Raw genomic sequence first — 21,324 nt, 5'->3', positions numbered from 1 at the left:
CACAGCAAATCTGTTACTCAGTTGGATCATATCTGACCCTTCCTATATTAACCCACTTTTTTTGATAATTAAAAGTGAATTGATTTTAACTAATTTTGTCAGTTTAACTAAGTTGTAGCACTTAATTTAGAATTATAGAATCATACAACACAGAATGACTTGCGGAGGGCTATTTCAAGGGTGAAGAGACAATATTGAATGAGGTTGGAGGTGACATCGGATGCACGGCAACTCTGGTACGGTCTGCAAGACATTACTTCCTACAAAGCGAAACACAATAGCATGAATGGCAACAATGCTTCACTACCAGTTGAACTCAACATCTTCTATGCCTGCTTTGAAAGGGACAATACAACTACAGCTGTGAAGATCCTTGCTACACCTGATGACCCTGGGATCTGCATCTCAGAGGCCGATGTTAGGCTGCCTTTAAGGAGAGTGAATCCTCGCAAGGTGGAAGGTCCCGATGGAGTACCTGGTAAGGTTCTGAAAACCTGTGCCAACCAACTAGCGGGAGTATTCAAGGACATTTTCAACCTCTCACTACTACGGGTGGAGGTTCCCACTTGCTTCAAAAAGGCAACAATTATACCAGTGTCTAAGAAGAATAATGTGGGCTGCCTTAATGACTATTGCCCGGAAGCACTCACATCGACGGTGATGAAATGCTTTGAGAGGTTGGTCATGACTAGACTGAACTTCTGCCTCAGCAAGGACCTGGACCCTTTGCAATTTGCCTATCGCCACAATAGGTCAATGGCAGATGCAATCTCAATGGCTTTCCACACGGCTTTAGACCACCTACAATACAAACACCTATGTCAGGATGCTGTTCATTGACTATAGCTCAGCATTTAATCCATCATTCCCAAAATCCTGATTGAGAAGTTGCTTCTGTACTTCCCTCTGCAATTGGATCCTCAGCTTCCTAACCGGAAGACCACAATCTGTGCGGATTGGTGATAACATATCCTACTCGCTGACGATCGACACCGGCGCACCTCAGGGGTGTGTGCTTAGCCCACTGCTCTACTGTCTATATATACATGACTATGTGGCTAGGCATAGCTCAAATACCGTCTATAAATTTGCTGATGATACAACCATTGTTGGTAGAATCTCAGGTGGTGACAAGAGGGTGTACAGGAGTGAGATATGCCAACTAGTGGAATGGTGCCGCAGCAACAACCTGGCTCTCAACGCAAGTAATACGAAAGAGCTGATTGTGGACTTTAGGAAGGGTAAGACAAAGGAACACATACCAATCCTCACAGAGGGATCAGAAGTGGAGAGGGTGAGCAGTTTCAAGTTCTAGGATATCAAGATCTCTGAGGACCTAACCTGGTCCCAACATATTGACGTAGTTATAAAGAAGGCAAGACAGTGACTATACTTCATTAAGAGTTTGAAGAGATTTGGTATGCCAACAAATACACTCAAAAACTTCTATAGATGTACCATGGAGAGCATTCTGACAGGCTGCATCACTGTCTGGTATTGGGGGGGGCTACTGCACAGGACCAAAAGAAGCTGCAGAGGGTTCAGTCCATCGGAGATATTTATCATAAGTGCTGCATACGCAGAGCCCTTAGTATTGTCAAGATCCCTCCCATCCGTCCCACAATCTTTCTGACCCCCGATTATTGGGTCAAGGACTGTTAGGTTAGGACACAGCTTCTTCCTGCAGGTTGTGAGACTATTGAACTCCCTGATTCACCCAGGTCTCATCGCATATGAAGTAGCATTAGCGCTATACTGTTTATGTTTTAACTTGTGTTACTTGTGTTGTCAATGCACGTTATGGCCATTATCAATCTTCTGAATCTGTATTATTATTTGTTAGTTTATTTGATATAATATTTATGAGTTATGTATGAGTTCTATATACTGTATTGAACACTTTGGTGGAGGAACCTTGTTTCATTTGGCAGTATACATGTATATGGTTGAATGACAATCAATGAGTTTAAACTTGAATCTAGTGTCAGTGTGATTCACATGGAGTGATCACTGGGGCTGACTGGATGCAGTTAGGGCAATGCTAGGGATGTTCACCTGAGAGAGAAGGCCTTCCAGATTCAAATTCATTTATTTATCACATGGTACGTCAAAATAAACAGTAAAATGTGCAGTTTGAATTAAATACCAACACTCCCAAGGGTGTGCAGGGAGAATCCCACAAATGTCACCACACATTTCAGCACAACCCACTCTTTGGCCAACTGAGTAAAAAGACATTTGAACATCCAGAAGCTAAGATATGGCAAAATAATAATCAAAATAACACTAAATAGTTGCCAGGGAGCAATGATCTCTGCCCTCTTAGATGCTTTTAAGATTTGGACTATCGACAACGGGTAACTCAGGCACTGGAAAGAAACCACCAATGGTGCCTTTGCAAAATCCTTCACGTACGCTGGAAGAAGAAGCCAACCAAGGTCATGTATGAATAGAATCCCATTATATAAAGGGATGCAAAAATAATACAGGGGATAGCTAGAAAGACATGTACATACTGTAGATATGATCCTGGGTGAATTATGTTAAACATAAACACAAGAAAGTCTAAAAATCCAAAGCAACACACACACAAAATGCTGGAGGAATTCAGCAGGCCAGGCAGCATCTATTGAAAAGAGTGAACAGTCGATGTTTTGGGCTGAAACCCTTTTTCAGGACTGAGAAGGAAGGGAGATGTCAAAATAAAAAGGTGGGAGGGGAAACAAGCTATCTGGCAGGTGATGGGTGGGAAAGGTCATGGGATGAGGGTACTGAGCGTTTAATCCTATTGTATTTAAAAAGTGATGGGCAGATAATATTAAGAAGTGATTACAATGAATCACAGCATGTCCAACAGTGGAGCTTGACACTTAAAGTAGTGGGATGGACGATAATTCTCCTTACATGTAACAGAGGCACTGATAGTGTATTTCATCGTACATTATTGAGGGGCTTATGATGAAACCAGTTATGTATAGCAAAGGGATATACAATAAAACAATAGGTAGTCAATTGTGTTAAATATAATTGAGAAACAGATATTTTATCTTTATATGCAGTAGACAAATGAATGGTAAATCCCACTGTAAGAAAATGACGGATGGCAAATCACTTTTCATACAATAGATGGATTAATGTGCATGGATGACTTTGACTATATACAACAGAGAGAAAGAAAGCAAATTTTGCTTCACATGATACAGAGATGAAAAGTCAGACTAGTTATATGAATACAGGCACAGATGTTAAATAAAGTAGAAAGAAAGAGTCATCATCTTTCCCTTTATGATACTGACATTTTATTCAATAAGCAGCTGAATGCTGAATCCTGTTACCTCAAGTAGAGAGAAAGATGGTGAAGCCAATTCTAAACAAGGAGCGGTTTGGTAGCAAACCTCCCTTGTCCAAAAATGCGAATGGTTGATGAGTCTTGCTATATACATTACAGGATGGGAATAAAATCCATTTTATGTTTATAGATGGAATGACATTGAGACCAGTTGTAAGCAACAGAGGTATGGATAGTGAATAATTTAAATCAGGTCAGAGAAATGGGCATTTAATGTTGCCTTATTAAATAAACACATTAGGTGCAAATTCCCACTGTAAATTCTATTGGGAAAGATGTTCAATTTTATTGAATAGAAAGAAAGAGAATATATATATGTGTAATGACAAAAAAAAAACAGTGAACCATGTCAAGGACATTTTTAACCTCTCACTGCTACGGCAGAAGTTCCGACTTGCTTCAAAAAGGCAACAATTATACCAGTGTCAAAGAAGAATAATGTGAGCTGCCTTAATGACTATCGCCCGGTAGCACTCACATCAAAAGTGATGAAATGCTTTGAGAGATTGGCCATAACTAGACTGAACTCCTGCCTCAGCAAGGACCTGGACCCATTGCAATTTGCCTATCGTCACAATAGGTCAATGGCAGACGCAATCTCCATGGCTCTTCACACGGCTTTAGACCACCTAGACAACACAACCACCTATGTCAGGATGCTGTTCATTGACTATAGCTCAGCATTTAATGCCATCATTCCCACAATCCTGATTGAGAAGTTGCAGAACCTGGGCCTCTGTACCTCCCTCTGTAATTGGATTCTCTACTTCCTAACCAGAAGACCACAATCTGTGCTGATTGGTGATAACGTATCCTCTTCACTGACAATCAACACTGGCACACCTCAGGGGTGTGTGCTTAGCCCACTGCTCTACTCTCGATATACACATGACTATGTGGCTAGGCATAGCCCAAATACCATCTACAAGTTTGCTGATGATACAACCATTGTTGGTAGAATCTCAGGTGGTGACGAGAGGGCATACAGGAGTGAGATACGCCAACTAGTGGAATGGTGCCGCAGCAACAACCTGGCACTTAACGTCATAAGACGAAAGAGCTGATTGTGGACTTCAGGAAGGGTAAGACGAAGGAACACATACCAATCCTCATAGAGGGATCAGAAGTGGAGACAGCGAGCTGCTTCAAGTTGCTCAGTGTCAAGATCTCTGAGGATCTAACCTGGTCCCAACATATTGATGTGGTCATAAAGAAGGCAAGACAGCGGCTATACTTTATTAGGAGTTTGAAGCAATTTGGCATGTCAACAAATACACTCAAAAACTTCTATAGATGTACCGTGGAGAGCATTCTGACAGGCTGTATCACTGTCTGGTACGGAGGGGCTACTGCACAGGACCGAAAGAAGCTGCAGAAGGTTGTAAATCTAGTCAGCTCCATCTTGGGCACTAGCTTACAAAGTACCCAGGACATCTTTAGGAAGTGGTGTCTCAGAAAGGCAGCGTCCATTATTAAGGACCTCCAGCACCCAGGGCATGCCCTTTTCTCACTGTTACCATCAAACAGGAGATACAGAAGCCTGAAGGCACACACTCAGTGATTCAGGAACAGCTTCTTCCCCTCTGCCATCCAATTCCTAAATGGACATTGAAGCTTTGGACATGACATCACTTTTTTAATATAGAGTATCTCTGTTTTTGCATAATTTTAAATAATCTATTCAATATACATAATTGATTTACTTTATTTATTATTATGTTTTATTTTATTTTTTTTCTATCTCTGCTAGACTACATATTGCACTGAAGTGCTGCTGCTAAGTTAGCTAATTTCACATCACATGCCGGTGATAATAAAGCTGATTCTGATTCCGAATGTGATATACATAGAGTGATACAACGTGATTTGCTTTGTACAGCGTGGAATGTGATATACAGTAGTGATACAACGTGAATTTGCTTTGTACAGCGTGGAATGTGATATACAGTAGTGATACAACGTGAATTTGCTTTGTACAGAGTAGAATGTGATATACAGTAGAGTGATACAATGTGAATTTGCTTTGTAGAGAGTAGAATGTGATACAACATGAATTTGCTTTGTACAGCGTAGAATGTGATATACAGTAGTGATACAACGTGAATTTGCTTTGTACAGCGTAGAATGTGATATACAGTAGAGTGATACAACGTGAATTTGCTTTTACAGAGTAGAATGTGATACAACATGAATTTGCTTTGTACAGCGTAGAATGTGATATACAGTAGTGATACAACGTGAATTTGCTTTGTACAGCGTAGAATGTGATATACAGTAGAGTGATACAACGTGAATTTGCTTTTACAGAGTAGAATGTGATACACAGTAGAGTGATACAACGTGAATTTGCCTTGTACAGTGTAGAATGTGATATACAGTAGTGATACAATGTGAATTTGTGTTGTACAGTGTAGAATGTGATATACAGTAGTGATACAACGTGAATTTGCTTTGTAGAGAGTAGAATGTGATGTGCAGTAGAGTGATACAACGTGAATTTGCTTTGTAGAGAGTAGAATGTGATATAGAGTGATACAACGTGATTTTGCTTTGTACAGAGCAGAATGTGATATACAGTAGTGAACAATGTGAATTTGTTTTGTACAGCGTAGAATGTGATACACAGTAGAGTGATACAATGTGAATTTGCTTTTACAGAGTAGAATGTGATATACAGTAGAGTGATACAACATGAATTTGCATTGTACAGTGTAGAATGTGATATACAGTAGTGATACAACATGAATTTGCGTTGTATAGTGTAGAATGTGATATACAGTAGTGATACAACGTGAATTTGCTTTGTAGAGAGTAGAATGTGATGTGATATAGAGTGATACAACGTGATTTTGCTTTGTACAGAGCAGAATGTGATATACAGTAGTGAACAATGTGAATTTGCTTTGTACAGAGTAGAATGTGATATACAGTAGTGATACAACGTGAATTTGCGTTGTACAGAGTAGAATGTGATATACAGTAGTAATACGTGAATTTGCTTTGTACAGAGTAGAATGTGATATATAGTGATACAACGTGAATTTGCGTTGTACAGAGTAGAATGTGATATACAGTAGTGATACAATGTGAATTTGCGTTGTACAGAGTAGAATGTGATGTGCAGTAGAGTGATACAACGTGAATTTGCTTTGTAGAGAGTAGAATGTGATATACAGTAGTGATACAACGTGAATTTGCTTTGTACAGAGCAGAATGTGATATACAGTAGAGTGATCCAACGTGAATTTGCTTTGTACAGAGTAGAATGTGATATACAGTAGTGATACAACGTGAATTTGCTTTGTACAGCATAGAATGTGATATACAGTAGAGTGATACACCGTGAATTTGCTTTGTACAGAGTAGAATGTGATATACAGTAGTGATACAATGTGAATTTGCTTTGTACAGAGTAGAATGTGATATACAGTAGTGATACAATGTGAATTTGCCTTGTACAGAGTAGAATGTGATATACAGTAGAGTGATCTAACGTGAATTTGCTTTGTACAGAGTAGAATGTGATATACAGTAGAGTGATCTAACGTGAATTTGCTTTGTACAGAGCAGAATGTGATATACAGTAGAGTGATACAACGTGAATTTGCTTTGTATAGAGTAGAATGTGATATAGAGTGATACATCGTGAATTTGCTTTGTATGGAGTAGAAGGAAAGAAGCAGCTTGCTGGATGCACAGACAACCAGACAATGACTTCTGTTACAGACAATGGAGGGATGAGTTATGGTTTTGTTAACAGAGACAGAGACAGACGACATGTTCATATATGTATTAAGGAACAGAATGGGCTTCTCATTAAATACAATGGACAAAATGAATTCACTGTTATCAATTGGGATGGGCTGTGAATTTTAATGAGAAGCGGACACTCAGTCTCAAGCATCCAGAGAGATTGAGAACAAACTCCATTATATACAATAAAGGATTACATGGTCACACATCGTTAATGATGATCAGTGGATTCTGTTATTTATATTACTGGGAAGGCTTGTGAGAAATTCTTTTTTACACAATATACAGATGATGAATTACATTGTATACAACAGATCAAATATGATGAATGAATAATACGCATTGTTTATGATTTAATAATGGACAGTAACTCCCATTAGGGTTACGGACAGGTAACTTATTATACACGAAAGAAGGACAGTTTCTGAATTCCATTGTAAAGAAGGTGATGAGTGTAACCTGTGCTCTATGCAACAGAAAAATACAAACGAAGGGTAATAACTCCCATTAATGAGAACAAATGACACTTAATCTTGATGCATACAACTGAGGAACGGGAAATGTGTCTCTTTATACAGTATAATATGGAAGGAAAATTGTAAATGAAGCACAAGTTTCAATATGTCCAATATAAAGAAGAGACAATGAATCCCCCAACGCCCATAAGGATTAAAATGATGTATAATAGATTCCTATGTGAACAGTAGAGGGGCAGACTAATTCCATAACATACACGAGAGTAACGACAGTATATTCAACAATAGGCAGGAATAATTGTATTAGGAAGAAAAGAGAATTCCATTTACAAATAATAAAGCAACAGAGAGTGAATCACATTGGAGTTAAGGACAATGAATGCAGTTACACACATTTCTGCATGGACAGTTAAACTTGTTATATTCAATATAGGAATGGACAATGAATTACGTTACATACTACAGAGACAGAGGCACAACAATGAAATACAGGAAATGAAGTTGGTTGCATGCAATATGATGATGGACAGAAATACCGCAATTTAGAAGGGATCTACAGTACTTTGGATAGTAGTGTATATATTGTGATGGAAAGATAGCGTTTTCCTGCATTTTCAGCGGAACACGTTGTACTAATACACAAACGCCTACTTATACAGATGAGTGCAAAAACATTAAAACGTACAAACACACATTCATACTTACAAACATACCGATTTGGACCCACTGAAGCATGCAAACACACATGCACACAAAGACGTACACACACACACACCAACCAACAAACACAACAGACACACCGACAGTCTTAACCACAGATGCACACACTCGCATGCACATACACTCTCTCTCTTCCCCTTTCTGTCTCTCTCTCTGTCACACACACACACACACACACGCGCGCTCTCAAAGTGAAGTGGTGATGGCTGCCATGATTACATTCTGAATAAATTTTCTAGGCATGTTATAATTCCAATCTATGGGAGAAACTGTACAGAGAAGAGAGGCTCTGCTATGCCTCAGGCTTGAAGCTGCTTAAACAGAGATCAACATTCTTTCAAATAAATCTTTCTTTTTCAGTTTATGCTTTACATTGAAATATTTTTAACAGAGAGAAAAGTGGCAAACATATTTTACTCAACAGACTAGCTTACCAAATATTTAACACTGATCATTCAAATAGACAGTTGTCCGTATCTAGCTGCAGTCCTGCAGTAATAAGGACTGTGATGAATACAACACTGTCTGTGGTAAAATATGCACTTACGCTGCCCATCTCTCTAACATACAGCTATAACAATGGTTCCTGCTCATGTTGCAAGAATGACAAAGCTTTAAGATGCAGAGAATGAAACCAACAACATTGATACAGGCTGTTCGGCAAGGGGTTACAGAAGCTCGGTGGAAAATAATCTAAGGACAAAAATACAAATTCCCAATCAGGGAGGTATTCATTAAGATTTCAGCTCAGTCTGAGTCTGGATGCTTCACAAAGGCAACAAAAAACAATCAGGAATGCAGCAAATCCCACCTTTAGCTCCTCGGAGGACAAAGCCATATCCCTCGTTCTCCTTTTTCTGAAGCAGTGCTGTCTTCTCCTCGATGACATAATCACTGTGAGAGAAAGACAAGAGGGGCGCTGGGTTACTTTTCACAACCATCTTCAAAAGGTGATCACCAGCAGTCAGCAGCAGCAAAGTCTTGATTGTGTGTGTGTGTGTGTAAGTGTATGTGATTTTTTTTCTCCAGCTGTGTGTGTGTGTGTGTGTGTGTGTGTGTGTGTATGTGTGTGTGTGTGTGTGTGGTGTGGTGTGTGTGTGGTGTGTGTGTGTGTGTGTGTGTGTGTGTGTGTGTGTGTGTGTGTATGTGTGTGTGTGTGTGTGTGTGTGTGTGTATATGTGCGCGCACTCTTTTTCTGTGCTGCCCAGACTCAAGATGATTTTAAAAAATTGGTTGCTTGCTGCAGAAATAACTAACAAACAAGCCCTCTCTCTCACACACACATACACACACACACACACACACATACACATAGACATACACAACCACATGCAGCCCTCAGTCCCTCAAGCAGCATGCATTTTTTATTCCCCCTCCTTCACACAAACCCCACCCCTAGTCTCCTCTTTCTTCCCCCTTCTAAATGGGCTTTTGCATTAAACATCGGAGGGAGGGAGGTCTTTGGGGGGTGTGAGGGAGGGGGTTAGTTGTTGGGAAGAAATCAAGCTCGTGCTGAACTAACATTCCAATTGACATTTCTAACATAAGCCAGCAGCTGGATGTTCATTCTATGTAAAGGAACGTCCTATGGGATGAGGGAGATGTACCGTTAGAAGGGAAAAAATAATAACTGGTTCTTGTCTAATGTAAGTACTAGTGTCCATGTGAACAACTGCAAGTCAGCAGCAGAAATCAGGATAGATTTTGCAAGCCCAATCTAACAAGCCAACCTTAAGATTTGCTTCACAGTGAATTGCATATTAATATAGGTGTATAGGTGAGGAATAGCAGGACTCTCACAGCTAACGGTACGAGCTAATGGTTTAAAAAGTTTGTGTGTTTGTCGAGGTAAGTGGGTGAGTAGACTTATTATTCCTGTTTCATTCCTGTAGAATTAGGTAGCATGCCTGCAGGGTTAGTGCTTTGTTCAGGGTGTCAGATGTGGGAATCCTGGGAGACTTCCAGCCTCCCCGATGGCCGCATCTGCTCCAGGTGCACCGAGATGCAGCTCCTCAGAGACCGTGTTAGGGATCTGCAGCTGCAGTTTGATGACCTACTGCTTATCAGGGAAAGTGAAGAGGTGATAGACAGGAGCTACAGGGGGGTAGTCATCTCTAGGCTACAAGGGTCAGAAAACTGGGTCCCTGTCAAGAGAGGGAAGGGAAATGCCCGGATAGTGGAGAGCACACCTGTGGCTGTCCCTCTCAGCAATAAATATCTTGTTCTGGATGCTGTTGAGGGGGATGACCTGACAGGGGATGCCCATGGTGACCGGGTCTCTGGCACTGAGCCTGGCGCTGTTGTGCAGGAGGGAAGGAGGGAGAAGAGGAATGCGGTAGTCATAGGGGATTCCATAGTCAGGGGAACAGACAGGAGATTCTGTGAGCCTGACAGAGATACCCGCATGGTGTGTTGCCTCCCAGGTGCCAGGGTATGGGATGTCTCGGATCGGGTCCAGTTGCAGTGCAATCAAAGCAAAAAGTACAAATACTGGACTTAAGGTGTTATACTTAAATGCACGCAGCATAAGGAATAGGGTGGATGATCTTGTCGTACAGCTACAGATTGGCAGGTATGATATTGTGGCCATCACTGAGACCTGGCTAAAGGATGTATGTCTCTGGGAGCTGAATGTCCAAGGATACACGGTGCATCAGAAAGATGGGCGGATAGGCAGAGGGGGTGGCGTGGCTTTATTGGTAAGAAATGATATTAAATCATTAGAAAGAGGTGACATAGGATTGGAAGGTGCAGAATCTTTATGGGTTGAGCTAAGAAATTGCAGGGGTAAAAGGACCCTGATGGCAGTTATATACAGGCCTCCTAACAGCTGCAGTGATGTGGACTACAAATTACAACAGGAAATAGAACAGGCTTGTCAGAAGGGCAGTGTTATGATAATTGTGGGGGATTTTAACATGCGAGTGCATTGGAAAAATCAGGTCGGCACTGGATCTCAAGAGAGAGAATTTGTAGAACGTCTGTGAGATGGCTTTTTAGAACAGCTTGTTGTTGAGCCCACTAGGGGATCAGCTGTACTGGATTGGGCATTGTGTAACGAACCAGTGGTGATTAGAGAGATTGAGGTGAAGGAACCCTTAGGAGGCAGCGATCATAACATGATTCAGTTCACTGTGAAATTTGAGAAAGAGAAGCCGAAATCCGATGTGTCGGTATTTCAGTGGAGTAAAGGAAATTACAGTGGCATGAGAGAGGAACTGGCCAGAGTTGACTGGAAAGAGACACTAGCGGGAAGGACGGCAGAGCAGCAGTGGCTGGAGTTTATGTGAGAACTGAGGAAGGTGCAAGACAGATATATTCCAAAAAAGAGGAAATTTTCGAATGGAAAAAAGATGCAACCGTGGCTGACAAGAGAAGTCAAAGCCAAATTTAAAGCTAAGGAGAGGATATACAAGGAAGCAAAAATTAGTGGGAAGACAGAGGATTGGGAAGATTTTAAAAGCTTACAAAAAGGAAACTAAGAAGGTCATTAAGAGAGAAAAGATGAACTATAAAAGGAAGCTAGCAAATAATATCAGAGGATACTAAAAGCTTTTTCAAGTGTATAAAGAATAAAAGACAGGTGAGAGTAGATTTAGGACCAATAGAAAATGATGCTGGAGAAATTGTAATGGGAGATATGGTAGAGGAACTGAACGAGTATTTTGCATCAGTCTTCACTGAGGAAGACATCAGCAGTATACCGGACACTCAAGGGTGGCAGGGAAGAGAAGTGTGTGCAGTCAGAATTATGACAGAAAAAGTACTCAGGAAGCTGAATAGTTTAAGGGTAGATAAATCTCCTGGACCAGGTGGAATGCGCCCGCATGTTCTGAAGGAAGTAGCTGTGGAGATTGTGGAGGCATTAGCAATGATCTTCCAAAAGTCAATAGATTCTGGCATAGTTCCGGAGGACTGGAAGATTGCAAATGTCACTCCGCTATTTAAGAAGGGGGCAAGGAAGCAAAAAGGAAATTATAGACCTGTTAGCTTGACATCAGTGGTTGGGAATTTGTTGGAGTTGATTGTCAAGGATAAGGTTTCGGAGTACCTGGAGGCATATGACAAGATAGGCAGAACTCAGCATGGTTTCCTTAAAGAAAAATCCTGCCTGGCAAACCCATTGCAATTTTTTGAGGAAATTACAAGTAGGCTAGACAAGGGAGATGCAGTGGATGTTGTGTATTTGAATTTTAAGAAGGCCTTTAACAAGGTGCCACACATGAGGCTGCTAAACAAGATAAGAGCCCATGGAATTATGGGAAAGTTACATATGTGGTTAGAGTATTGGTTGATTGGCAGGAAACAGAGAGTGGGAATAAAGGGATCCTATTCTGGTTGGCTGCCGGTTACCAGTGGTGTTCCACAGGGGTCCGTGTTGGGCCGCTTCTTTTTACGTTGTACATCAATGATTTGGATTATGGAATAGATGGCTTTGTGGCTAAGTTTGCTGATGATACAAAGATAGGTGGAGGGGCCGGTAGTGCTGAGGAAACAGTGAGTCTGCAGAGAGACTTGGATAGATTGGAAGAATGGGCAAAGAAGTGGCAAATGAAATACAATGTTGGAAAGTGTATGGTTATGCACTTTGGTAGAAGAGATAAATGGGCAGACATTTAAGTGGGGAGAGAATTCAAAGTTCTCAGATGCAACGTGACTTGGGAGTCCTCGTGCAGGATACCCTTAAGGTTAACCTCCAGGTTGAGTCAGTGGTGAGGAAGGTGAATGCAATGTTGGCATTCATTTCTAGAGGAATAGAGTATAGGAGCAGGGATGTGACGTTGAGGCTCTATAAGGCGCTGGTGAGACCTCACTTGGAGTACTGTGGGTAGTTTTGGGCTCCTTATTTAAGAAAGGATGTGCTGATGTTGGAGAGTGTTCAGAGGAGATTCACTAGAATGATTCTGGAAATGAGAGGGTTAACATATCAGGAACATTTGACTGCTCTTGGATTGTACTCCTTGGAGTCTAGAAGAATGAGGGAGGACCTCAAAGAAACATTTCGAATGTTGAAAGGCATGGACAGAGTGGTTGTGACAAAGTTGTTTCCCATGGTGGGGGAGTCTAGTACGAAAGGGCATGACTTAAGGATTGAAGGGCGCCCATTCAGAACAGAGATGCGAAGAAATATTTTTAGGCAGAGGGTGGTGAATCTGTGGAATTTGTTGCCACGGGCGGCAGTGGAGGCCAAGTCATTGGGTGTATTTAAGGCAGAGATTGATAGGTATCTGAGTAGCCAGGGCATCAAAGATTATGGCGAGAAGGCAGGGGAGTGGGACTAAATGGGAGAATGGATCAGCTGATGATAAAATGGCGAAGCAGAGTCGATGGGCCAAATGGCCGACTTCTGCTCCTTTGTCTTATGGTCTTATGGTATAAGATGATGAGAGGCATTGATTGTGTGGATAGTCAGGGGCTTTTTCCCAGGGCTGAAATGGCTAACATGAGAGGGCACAGTTTTAACGTGCTTGGAAGTAGTTACAGAGGAGATGTCAGGGGGAGGTTTTTTTATGCAGAGAGTGGTGAGCGTGTGGAATGGGCTGCCGGTGACGGTGGTGGAGGCGGATACGATAGGGTCTTTTAAGAGACTCCTGGGTAGGTACATGGAGCTTAGAAAAATGGAAGGCTATGGGCAACCCTAGGTAATTTCTAAAGTAAGTACATGTTCGGCACAGCATTGTGGGCCGAGAGGCCCGTATTGTGCTGTTTTCTACGTTTCTATTTATTAGTTCAGAAAACAAAACTGTGCATCTCAAACTGACAAACATCCCATTGTAACAGCATACAACAAGTAAGTGGTCTAAATGCCACTCCCCACTGCCCTTAACCCAGTGAAAGCATTCACCTGGTTACTTTTGGCTACTGATTAACTCCACATGCTTACTTCACAAACAAGAATATGACAGATAAATATCATTGCTAAATAAATTACAGAGAGTGTTATAATTGTCATTTTTATTATAAGTTTCATCTTTCTTTTCAATAAATTATCTGTGAACTGCCTTGTAGTGCTGAGGACAGTCTGCAGTGCCAGAATCTTTTCTTTAATCTGTTTAATTGACAATTGTTTAATCTTTCTCAGTGCCATACAAGATCAAATGACATAGCTTTTTAAGAGGGCAAGTACATGTCCCACTCTGTCCAATATTCATCACCACCTAAAATATATTAGGCTCTTTCCACTTAGATTAGGAGAGATAAATACAAGACGACGTGGCTTTAGGGTGAAAGGGGAAAGGTTTAGGAGGAATATTAGGGGGGCGGTGGGAGTGTGGAACGACCTGCCATCTGATGTGGTAAATATGGGCTCACTCTTAAGTTTTAAGAACAAATTGGATAGCTACGTGGATGGGAGAGGTCCGGAGGGTTATGGACTGGGTGCGGGTCAATGGGACTAGTGGAATAAAGTTTCAGCACAGACTAGAAGGGCCGAATGGCCTGTTTTCTCTGCTGTAGTACTCTATGGTTCTATGGAGTGCATATTTCATTGTTCTTTGTGGAATTTTACTGTACAATTTGCTGGTGCCTTTCAAAGATTTTTATGTATTTACATTTTAAAGCAGCAATGTGAATGTGCCTGTTAAATTTTGAAAACACAGTGACGATGTAAACAAAACTCAGATGTACACCACATCTCTCAATGCAAGGCTTCAGTTTTGTCATACCTCCCAGGATGTGCTTGTTACTAACTAGGTTGCGTGGGGCTGTTAACATCGAACCGCAGAACCTTATTGGCCAGATCCAGCACTGATGGCAGATGGGGTATCAGTGAACCAAACTGACTTCATGACAACCTAATAGACTTAGGTTTCTGGTCACCATGCCTGATTTGATCTTTCCAATCCATTCTCATCTAAGTGAATTTAAATTCTACAGATGCTCCCAGGTTAATAACTCAACTCTCTGAATAATAATCCAGTAATTTAAAATACCCACCACGGGATTTTGGGTTTTCATAGAAGTAAATGTGAGATGAGTACAGTATACCAGTGTTGCAGTGGGTATTGAGAGAGCAAAGTGTGCATCATTAAAGCTCTGTATTAAGCCATATAATGCATATTCAGGTTTTAGTAGAGTGTGATGTATCTATCAGAGTAATAGGAGCGAATAACAGAGAGATCAATGGTGACCTCAGGAAAGATAAGGGTGGGGATTCAACATAGTTAAGACATTCTTGACAGTGAAGGAGGCCATTTTGGATGATTAAATCTATGCCTGTAGTCAAAGCAGATTCCCACAGTCTTAATCCCTCAGTTAAGTGTCTGCAGCCTATCCTCATTCCTCTAACTCTCAAATTCCTCCTATTTACCTGCAACTTCTCTATTAGGACAATTTCCCAGCACTTACAGAATGTGATACAAGTGTTATTTGCCACTTGCAATGCTTGAATATTATTTAGTCCTTGGTGCATGCACATATTGGCTACCTCATTAGCTGAAGAATTTAACTAGAACCAAATACCATGCAGCCACATTCAATCTCATTAATGAGGGACAATTGTTACATAAGAACATAAGAAATAGGAGCAGGAGTAGGCCATCTGGCCCGTCGAGCCTGCTCTGCCATTTAATAAAATCATAGCTGATCTGGCCATGGACTCATCTCCACCTACCCACCTTTTCCCCATAACCTTTAATTTCCCTACTATGCAAAAACCTATCCAACCTTGTCTTAAATATATTTACTGAGGTAGCCTCCACTGCTTCATTGGGCAGAGAATTCCACAGATTTACTATTCTCTGTGAAATTGAGTTCCTCCTTATTTCCATCCTAAATCTACTCCCCTGAATCTTGAGGCTATGTCCCCCAGTTCTAGTTTCACCTACCAGTGGAAACAACTTTTCTGCCTCTGTCTTATCTACCCTTTTTAGAATTTTATATGTTTCCAAATGATCTCCTCTCATTCTTCTGAATTCCAGCAAGTACAGTCCCAGATAATTCAATCTCTCCTCATAGTCTAACTCCCTCATTTCTGGAATCAACCTGATGAATCTCCTCTGCACTGCCTCCAAAGTCAGTATATCCTTCCTCGAGTAAGGAGACCAGAACTACACGCAGTACTCCAGATGAGGCCTCATCAGTACCCTGTACAGTTGCAGCATAACCTCCCAGCTCTTAAATTCAAACATTTTAGCAGTGAAGGCCAACATTCCATTTGCCTTCTTGATGGCCTGCTGCACTTGCAAACCAACCTTTTGTGATTCATGTACAATCACTCCCAAGTCCCTCTGCACAGCAGCATGCTGCAATTTATTAGCATTTAAATAATAAACTGCTCTTTCATTTTCCCTTCCAAAGTGGATGACCTCGCATTTACCAACGTTGTACTCCATCTGCCAGATACTTGCCCACTCACTTAACCTATCTATATCCCTCTGCAGACTCTGCATACCTTCTGTACAATTTGCTCTTCTACTCAGTTTAGTATCATCAGCAAACTTAGATAAACTACACTCGGTCCTCTCTTCCAGATCATTAATATATATCATGAACAGTTGTGGGCCCATCACCAACCCCTGGGGCACACCACTCACCACTAATTGCCAACCAGAGTAACACCCACGTATCCTAACTTACCCCCCCCCCCATCGACTGCGCTCGTTATATCCTCAAAAAACTCCAGTAAGTTTGTCAAACAGGACCTGCCTTTGCTGAATCCATGCTGCGTCTGCCTGATGGATCCATTTCTTTCCAGATACCTCTCTATTTCTTCTTTAATGATGGCTTCAAGCATTTTCCCAAATACAGAAGTTGAACTAACTAGCCTATAGTTACCTGCTTTTTGCCTACATCCTTTTTTGAACAGTGGCGTGACATTTGCCATCTTCCAATCTGCTGGGACCTGCCCAGAGTGCAGAGAATTTAGGTACATTATTATCACCAAAGCCTCCACTATAACTTCTGCCATTTCTTTCAGTACCCTGGGATCCATTCCATCAGGACCAGGGGACTTGTCTATCTTCAGGGCCACAAATTTGCTCAGCACTGCCTCTTTAGTGATAGCTATTGTATCCAGGTCCTCACCTCCCATCGCATCCATAACATCTCTCTTTGACATGTTAGATGTGTCCTCCACCGTGAAGACTGACACAAATAGTCATTCAAAGCCTCTACCATTTCCCAATATCAATTCCCCCTTCTCGTCCTCCAAGGGACCTACATTCACTTTAGCCACCCTTCCAACTTTATATAATTATATAAATTTTTACTACCTATTTTTTATATTTTGGGCTAGTTTATTTTCATATTCTAGCTTCCCTTTCTTTAATGCATGCTTGGTGGTTGTTTTTTTTTTAAAGTTTTACCAGTCTTCCAGTTTCCCACTACTCTTTGTGGCTTTATATGCACAAGGTTTCAGATTGATGACTTCTTTTATTTCCTTAGTTATCCAAGGCTGGCTTTCCCTACCCTTACTGTCCTTGCCTTTAACTGGAATATACTTTTGTTCAGCACCATGAAAAATCTCTTTGGAAGACTTACACTGTTCCTCAACCATCCCACCATATAGCCTGTGTTCTCAGTCTACACTGGCCAAATCCTCCCTCATCCCATTGCAGTCTCCATTGTTAGGCATAATACACTGGTTTTAGATCAAACTATTTCACCCTCCATTTGTATGAGAAACTCAATCATACTCTGATCGCTCTTTCCAAGAGGATCCCCAACTACAAGATTTTACCTGTCTCATTGCACAGGACCAGATCTAAGATAGCACATTCCCGTGTAGGTTCAGTAACATGCTGTTCAAGAAAGCCAATACGGCTGCATTCTATGAAGTCCTCCTTAAGGTTACTTCAACCAATTTGATTCACCCAACCCTTGTGCAAGTTAAAATCCCCCCATGATAACTGCCGTTCCATTCTTGCATGCCTCAGATATTTCTCTGTTTATTGCCTTTGCCACTGTAATGTTATTATTTGGTTGCTGATAGACAACTCCCACCAGTGATATTTTCCCTTTCCATTCTGCTCCTTAGATCTTATATTGTCTCTCACCGACATGGTGATCTCATCTTTCATTAAGAGCGCTACCCCACTTCCCTTACCTTCCTTCCTATCCTTCCATATTACCTGATATCCTTGAATATTTAATTCCTAATCCTGTCCACCCTGCAACCATGTCTCTGTAATGGCCACTAGATCATACCCCGTAGTAATGATTTGTGCCACAGGTTCACTGACCTTAACATAGACACATTGAAAACCTACAGCACAATACAGGCCCTTCGGCCCACAATGCTGTGCTGAACACGTACTTACTTTAGAAATTACCTAGGGTTACCCATAGCCTTCTATTTTTCTAAAGACTCTATCGTATCTGCCTCCACCACCATCACTGGCAGCCCATTCCATGCACTCATCACTCCCTGTGTAAAAAAACTTACCCCTGACATCTCCTCTGTACCTACTTCTAAGAACCTTAAAACTGTGCCTTCTGTGTTAGCCATTTCAGCCCTGGGAAAAAGCTCCTGACTATCCACACGATCAATGCCTCTCATCATCTTATAGACCTCTATCAGGTCACCTCTCATTCTCCGTCGCTCCAAGGAGAAAAGGCTGAGTTCACTCAACCCATTCTCATAAGGCATGCTCCCCAATCCAGGCAACATCCTTGTAAATCTTCTCTGCACCCTTTCTATAGTTTCCACATCCTTCCTGTAGTGAGGTGACCAGAACTGAGCACAGTACTCCAAATGGGGTCTGACCAGGGTCCTATATAGCTGTAATATTACCTCTCAGCTTTTAAACCCAATCCCATGGGTTACCATTAATACTATATTCTGCCATCATATTTGACCTACCAAAATGAACCACCTCACACTTCTCATCTGTTGACAGCCCTCCACATGATCCACAATATCCCCAACCTTTGTATCATCAGCAAATTTACTAACCCATCGCTCCACATCCTCATCCAGGTCATTTATAAAAATAATGAAGAGAAGGGGTCCCAGATCCCTGAGGCACACCACTGGTCACCAACCTCCATGCAGAATATGACCTGTCTACAACCACTTCTGTGGGCATGCCAATTCTGAATCCACAAAGCAAGATCCTCTTGGATCCCATGCCTCCATTCTCTCTCAATAAGCCTTGCGTGGGGTACCCTATCAAATGCCTTGCTGAAATCCATATATACTACATCTACTGCCCTATCTTCATCAATGTGTTTAGTCAAATCCTCAAAAGATTCAGTCAAGACCTGCCTTTGACAAAGCCATGCAGACTATTTCTAATCATATTATGCCTCTCCAAATATTCATAAATCTTGCCCCTCAGTATTTTTTCCATCAACTTACCAACCACTGAAGTAAGACTCACTGGTCTATAATTTCCTGGGCTATATCTACTCCCTTTCTTGAATAAGGGATCAACACCTGCAACCCTCCAATCCTCTGGAACCTCTCCCGTCCCCATTGATAATGCAAAGATCATTGCCAGAGGCTCAGCAATCTCCTCCCTCACCTCCCACAGTAGCCTGGGGTATATCTCGTCCTGTTCTGGAGACCTTGTTTTGAATACTACAGGCATTCAAATAAAGTGCCTTTACACTCATTGTGCTTTCAAGATCTTGTAATATTTTACTCTTTTACACTTTACCTTTCTTCACTCTTTTTTTATCTTCTGCTTTTTCTTTATCTTTATCCACACTTTTCTTTTTTAATTTACTTCTCTAATCCGTTGAACCCACCACCATACTATTTAGTTTAAAACCCTATCTACAGCCATAGTTATGCGATTCACTGGGATCCAGGTTCCATCACTGTTCAGGTGGAGCCCGTCCCATTGATACAGCTCCCTCCTTCCCCAATACTGCTGCAAATTTTCTATGAATTCAAACCCACTTCTCCCACACTAATCCTTGAGCCACATATTTAATTGTCTTGACCCTATGCCAATTTGGAAGTGGCTCAGGTAGTAATCTAGAGATTGCTACCTTTTTGGTTCTGCTTTTTAATTTGGTCCCTAGCTGCTAACAGGTAGGGACCAAACAGGTAACAACCTAACAGGTATATGGAGGAATTTAAGGTGGGGGTTTATATGGGAGGCAGGGTTTAAGAGTCGGCACAACATTGTGGGCCGAAGGGCCTGTACTGTGCTGTATTGTTCTATATTCTGCTCGAATTGCCTTTGCAGAACCTCTTTCCTTGTTCTACCTATGTTGTTGGTACCCACATGGACGATGGCAACTGGATCTCTCCCCTCCCACTGCATATTCCTTTGCAGGTCAGATAAGATGTCCCGAACCCGGGCACCAGGCAGTCAACACAGCTTCCGAGACACTCTATCCCCGTGACAGAGAACTCTGTCTATTCCCTGACTATACCATCCCCAATTACCACTACCTTTCTCTTCTTTCCCCCCTCTTGAATGGATCCCTGAACTACAATGCCACAGATAGGTTGCTCATCCTTCCTACAGCCCCCACTCTCATCCACACAGGGAGCAAGAATCTCAGACCTGTTGGACAAGCTCAAGGGCTGAGGCTCCTCCAGCACTGTCTCTTGGATCCCACTACCAGCCTCACTTGCAGTCACACCCTCTTGTCCCTGACCACAGACCGAATTTGAGGAAGCTCATCTAATAGGTGTGACTCCCTCCTGAAACAGAGGATCCAGGTAACTCTCTCCCTCCCTGATGTGTCGCAGTGTTTGAAGCTCAGATTCCAGGTCACTAACTTTGAGCCTGAGTTCCTCGAGCAGCCAACACTTGCTGCAGATGTGGTCACCAGGAACCACAATGGGGTCCACCAGCTCCCACATCATGCAGATCCTGCATCGTCCCTACTTTATTTAATTAGTTGTAATTTAGTGACTTTTTATTCAACCACTACAGAAATTGAAGGAGATCTTGGGAACTAGAAAACTGTTCTAAGGGATTCCTGAACAATGTCCTTGGGTTGAGATGTATACACAATCCACTTCCTTTATGCGTACAGGTTTACCATATTCAGTGGAAGAAATAGCTAAATTGTTGGGACACAGAAGCCCAGAACATTTTGCGTGCCACATTCCCAAGGAGACTG

At 41.7% G+C, this 21,324-nt stretch overlaps 1 protein-coding gene across 6 annotated transcripts in view; it reads right to left on the bottom strand.

Annotated features, from left to right (window-relative positions):
• shank3a (SH3 and multiple ankyrin repeat domains 3a) overlaps nt 1-21,324 on the bottom strand; it is a 1,110,717-nt gene that overhangs the window by 219,924 nt on the left and 869,469 nt on the right. For all 6 annotated transcript variants that reach the window (XM_063072946.1, XM_063072949.1, XM_063072948.1 and 3 more), the window contains one exon: nt 9,110-9,192. In XM_063072946.1, coding sequence (XP_062929016.1) covers nt 9,110-9,192 — 83 coding nt within the window. The remainder of the gene's footprint in view (nt 1-9,109; nt 9,193-21,324) is intronic.

Source organism: Mobula hypostoma, chromosome 20 (genome assembly GCF_963921235.1).
Source record: "Mobula hypostoma chromosome 20, sMobHyp1.1, whole genome shotgun sequence".
NCBI classification, from domain to species: domain Eukaryota; kingdom Metazoa; phylum Chordata; class Chondrichthyes; order Myliobatiformes; family Myliobatidae; genus Mobula; species Mobula hypostoma.
Note: the sequence above shows the minus strand (reverse complement) of the source record. Positions and strands in the feature narration are given on the sequence as shown.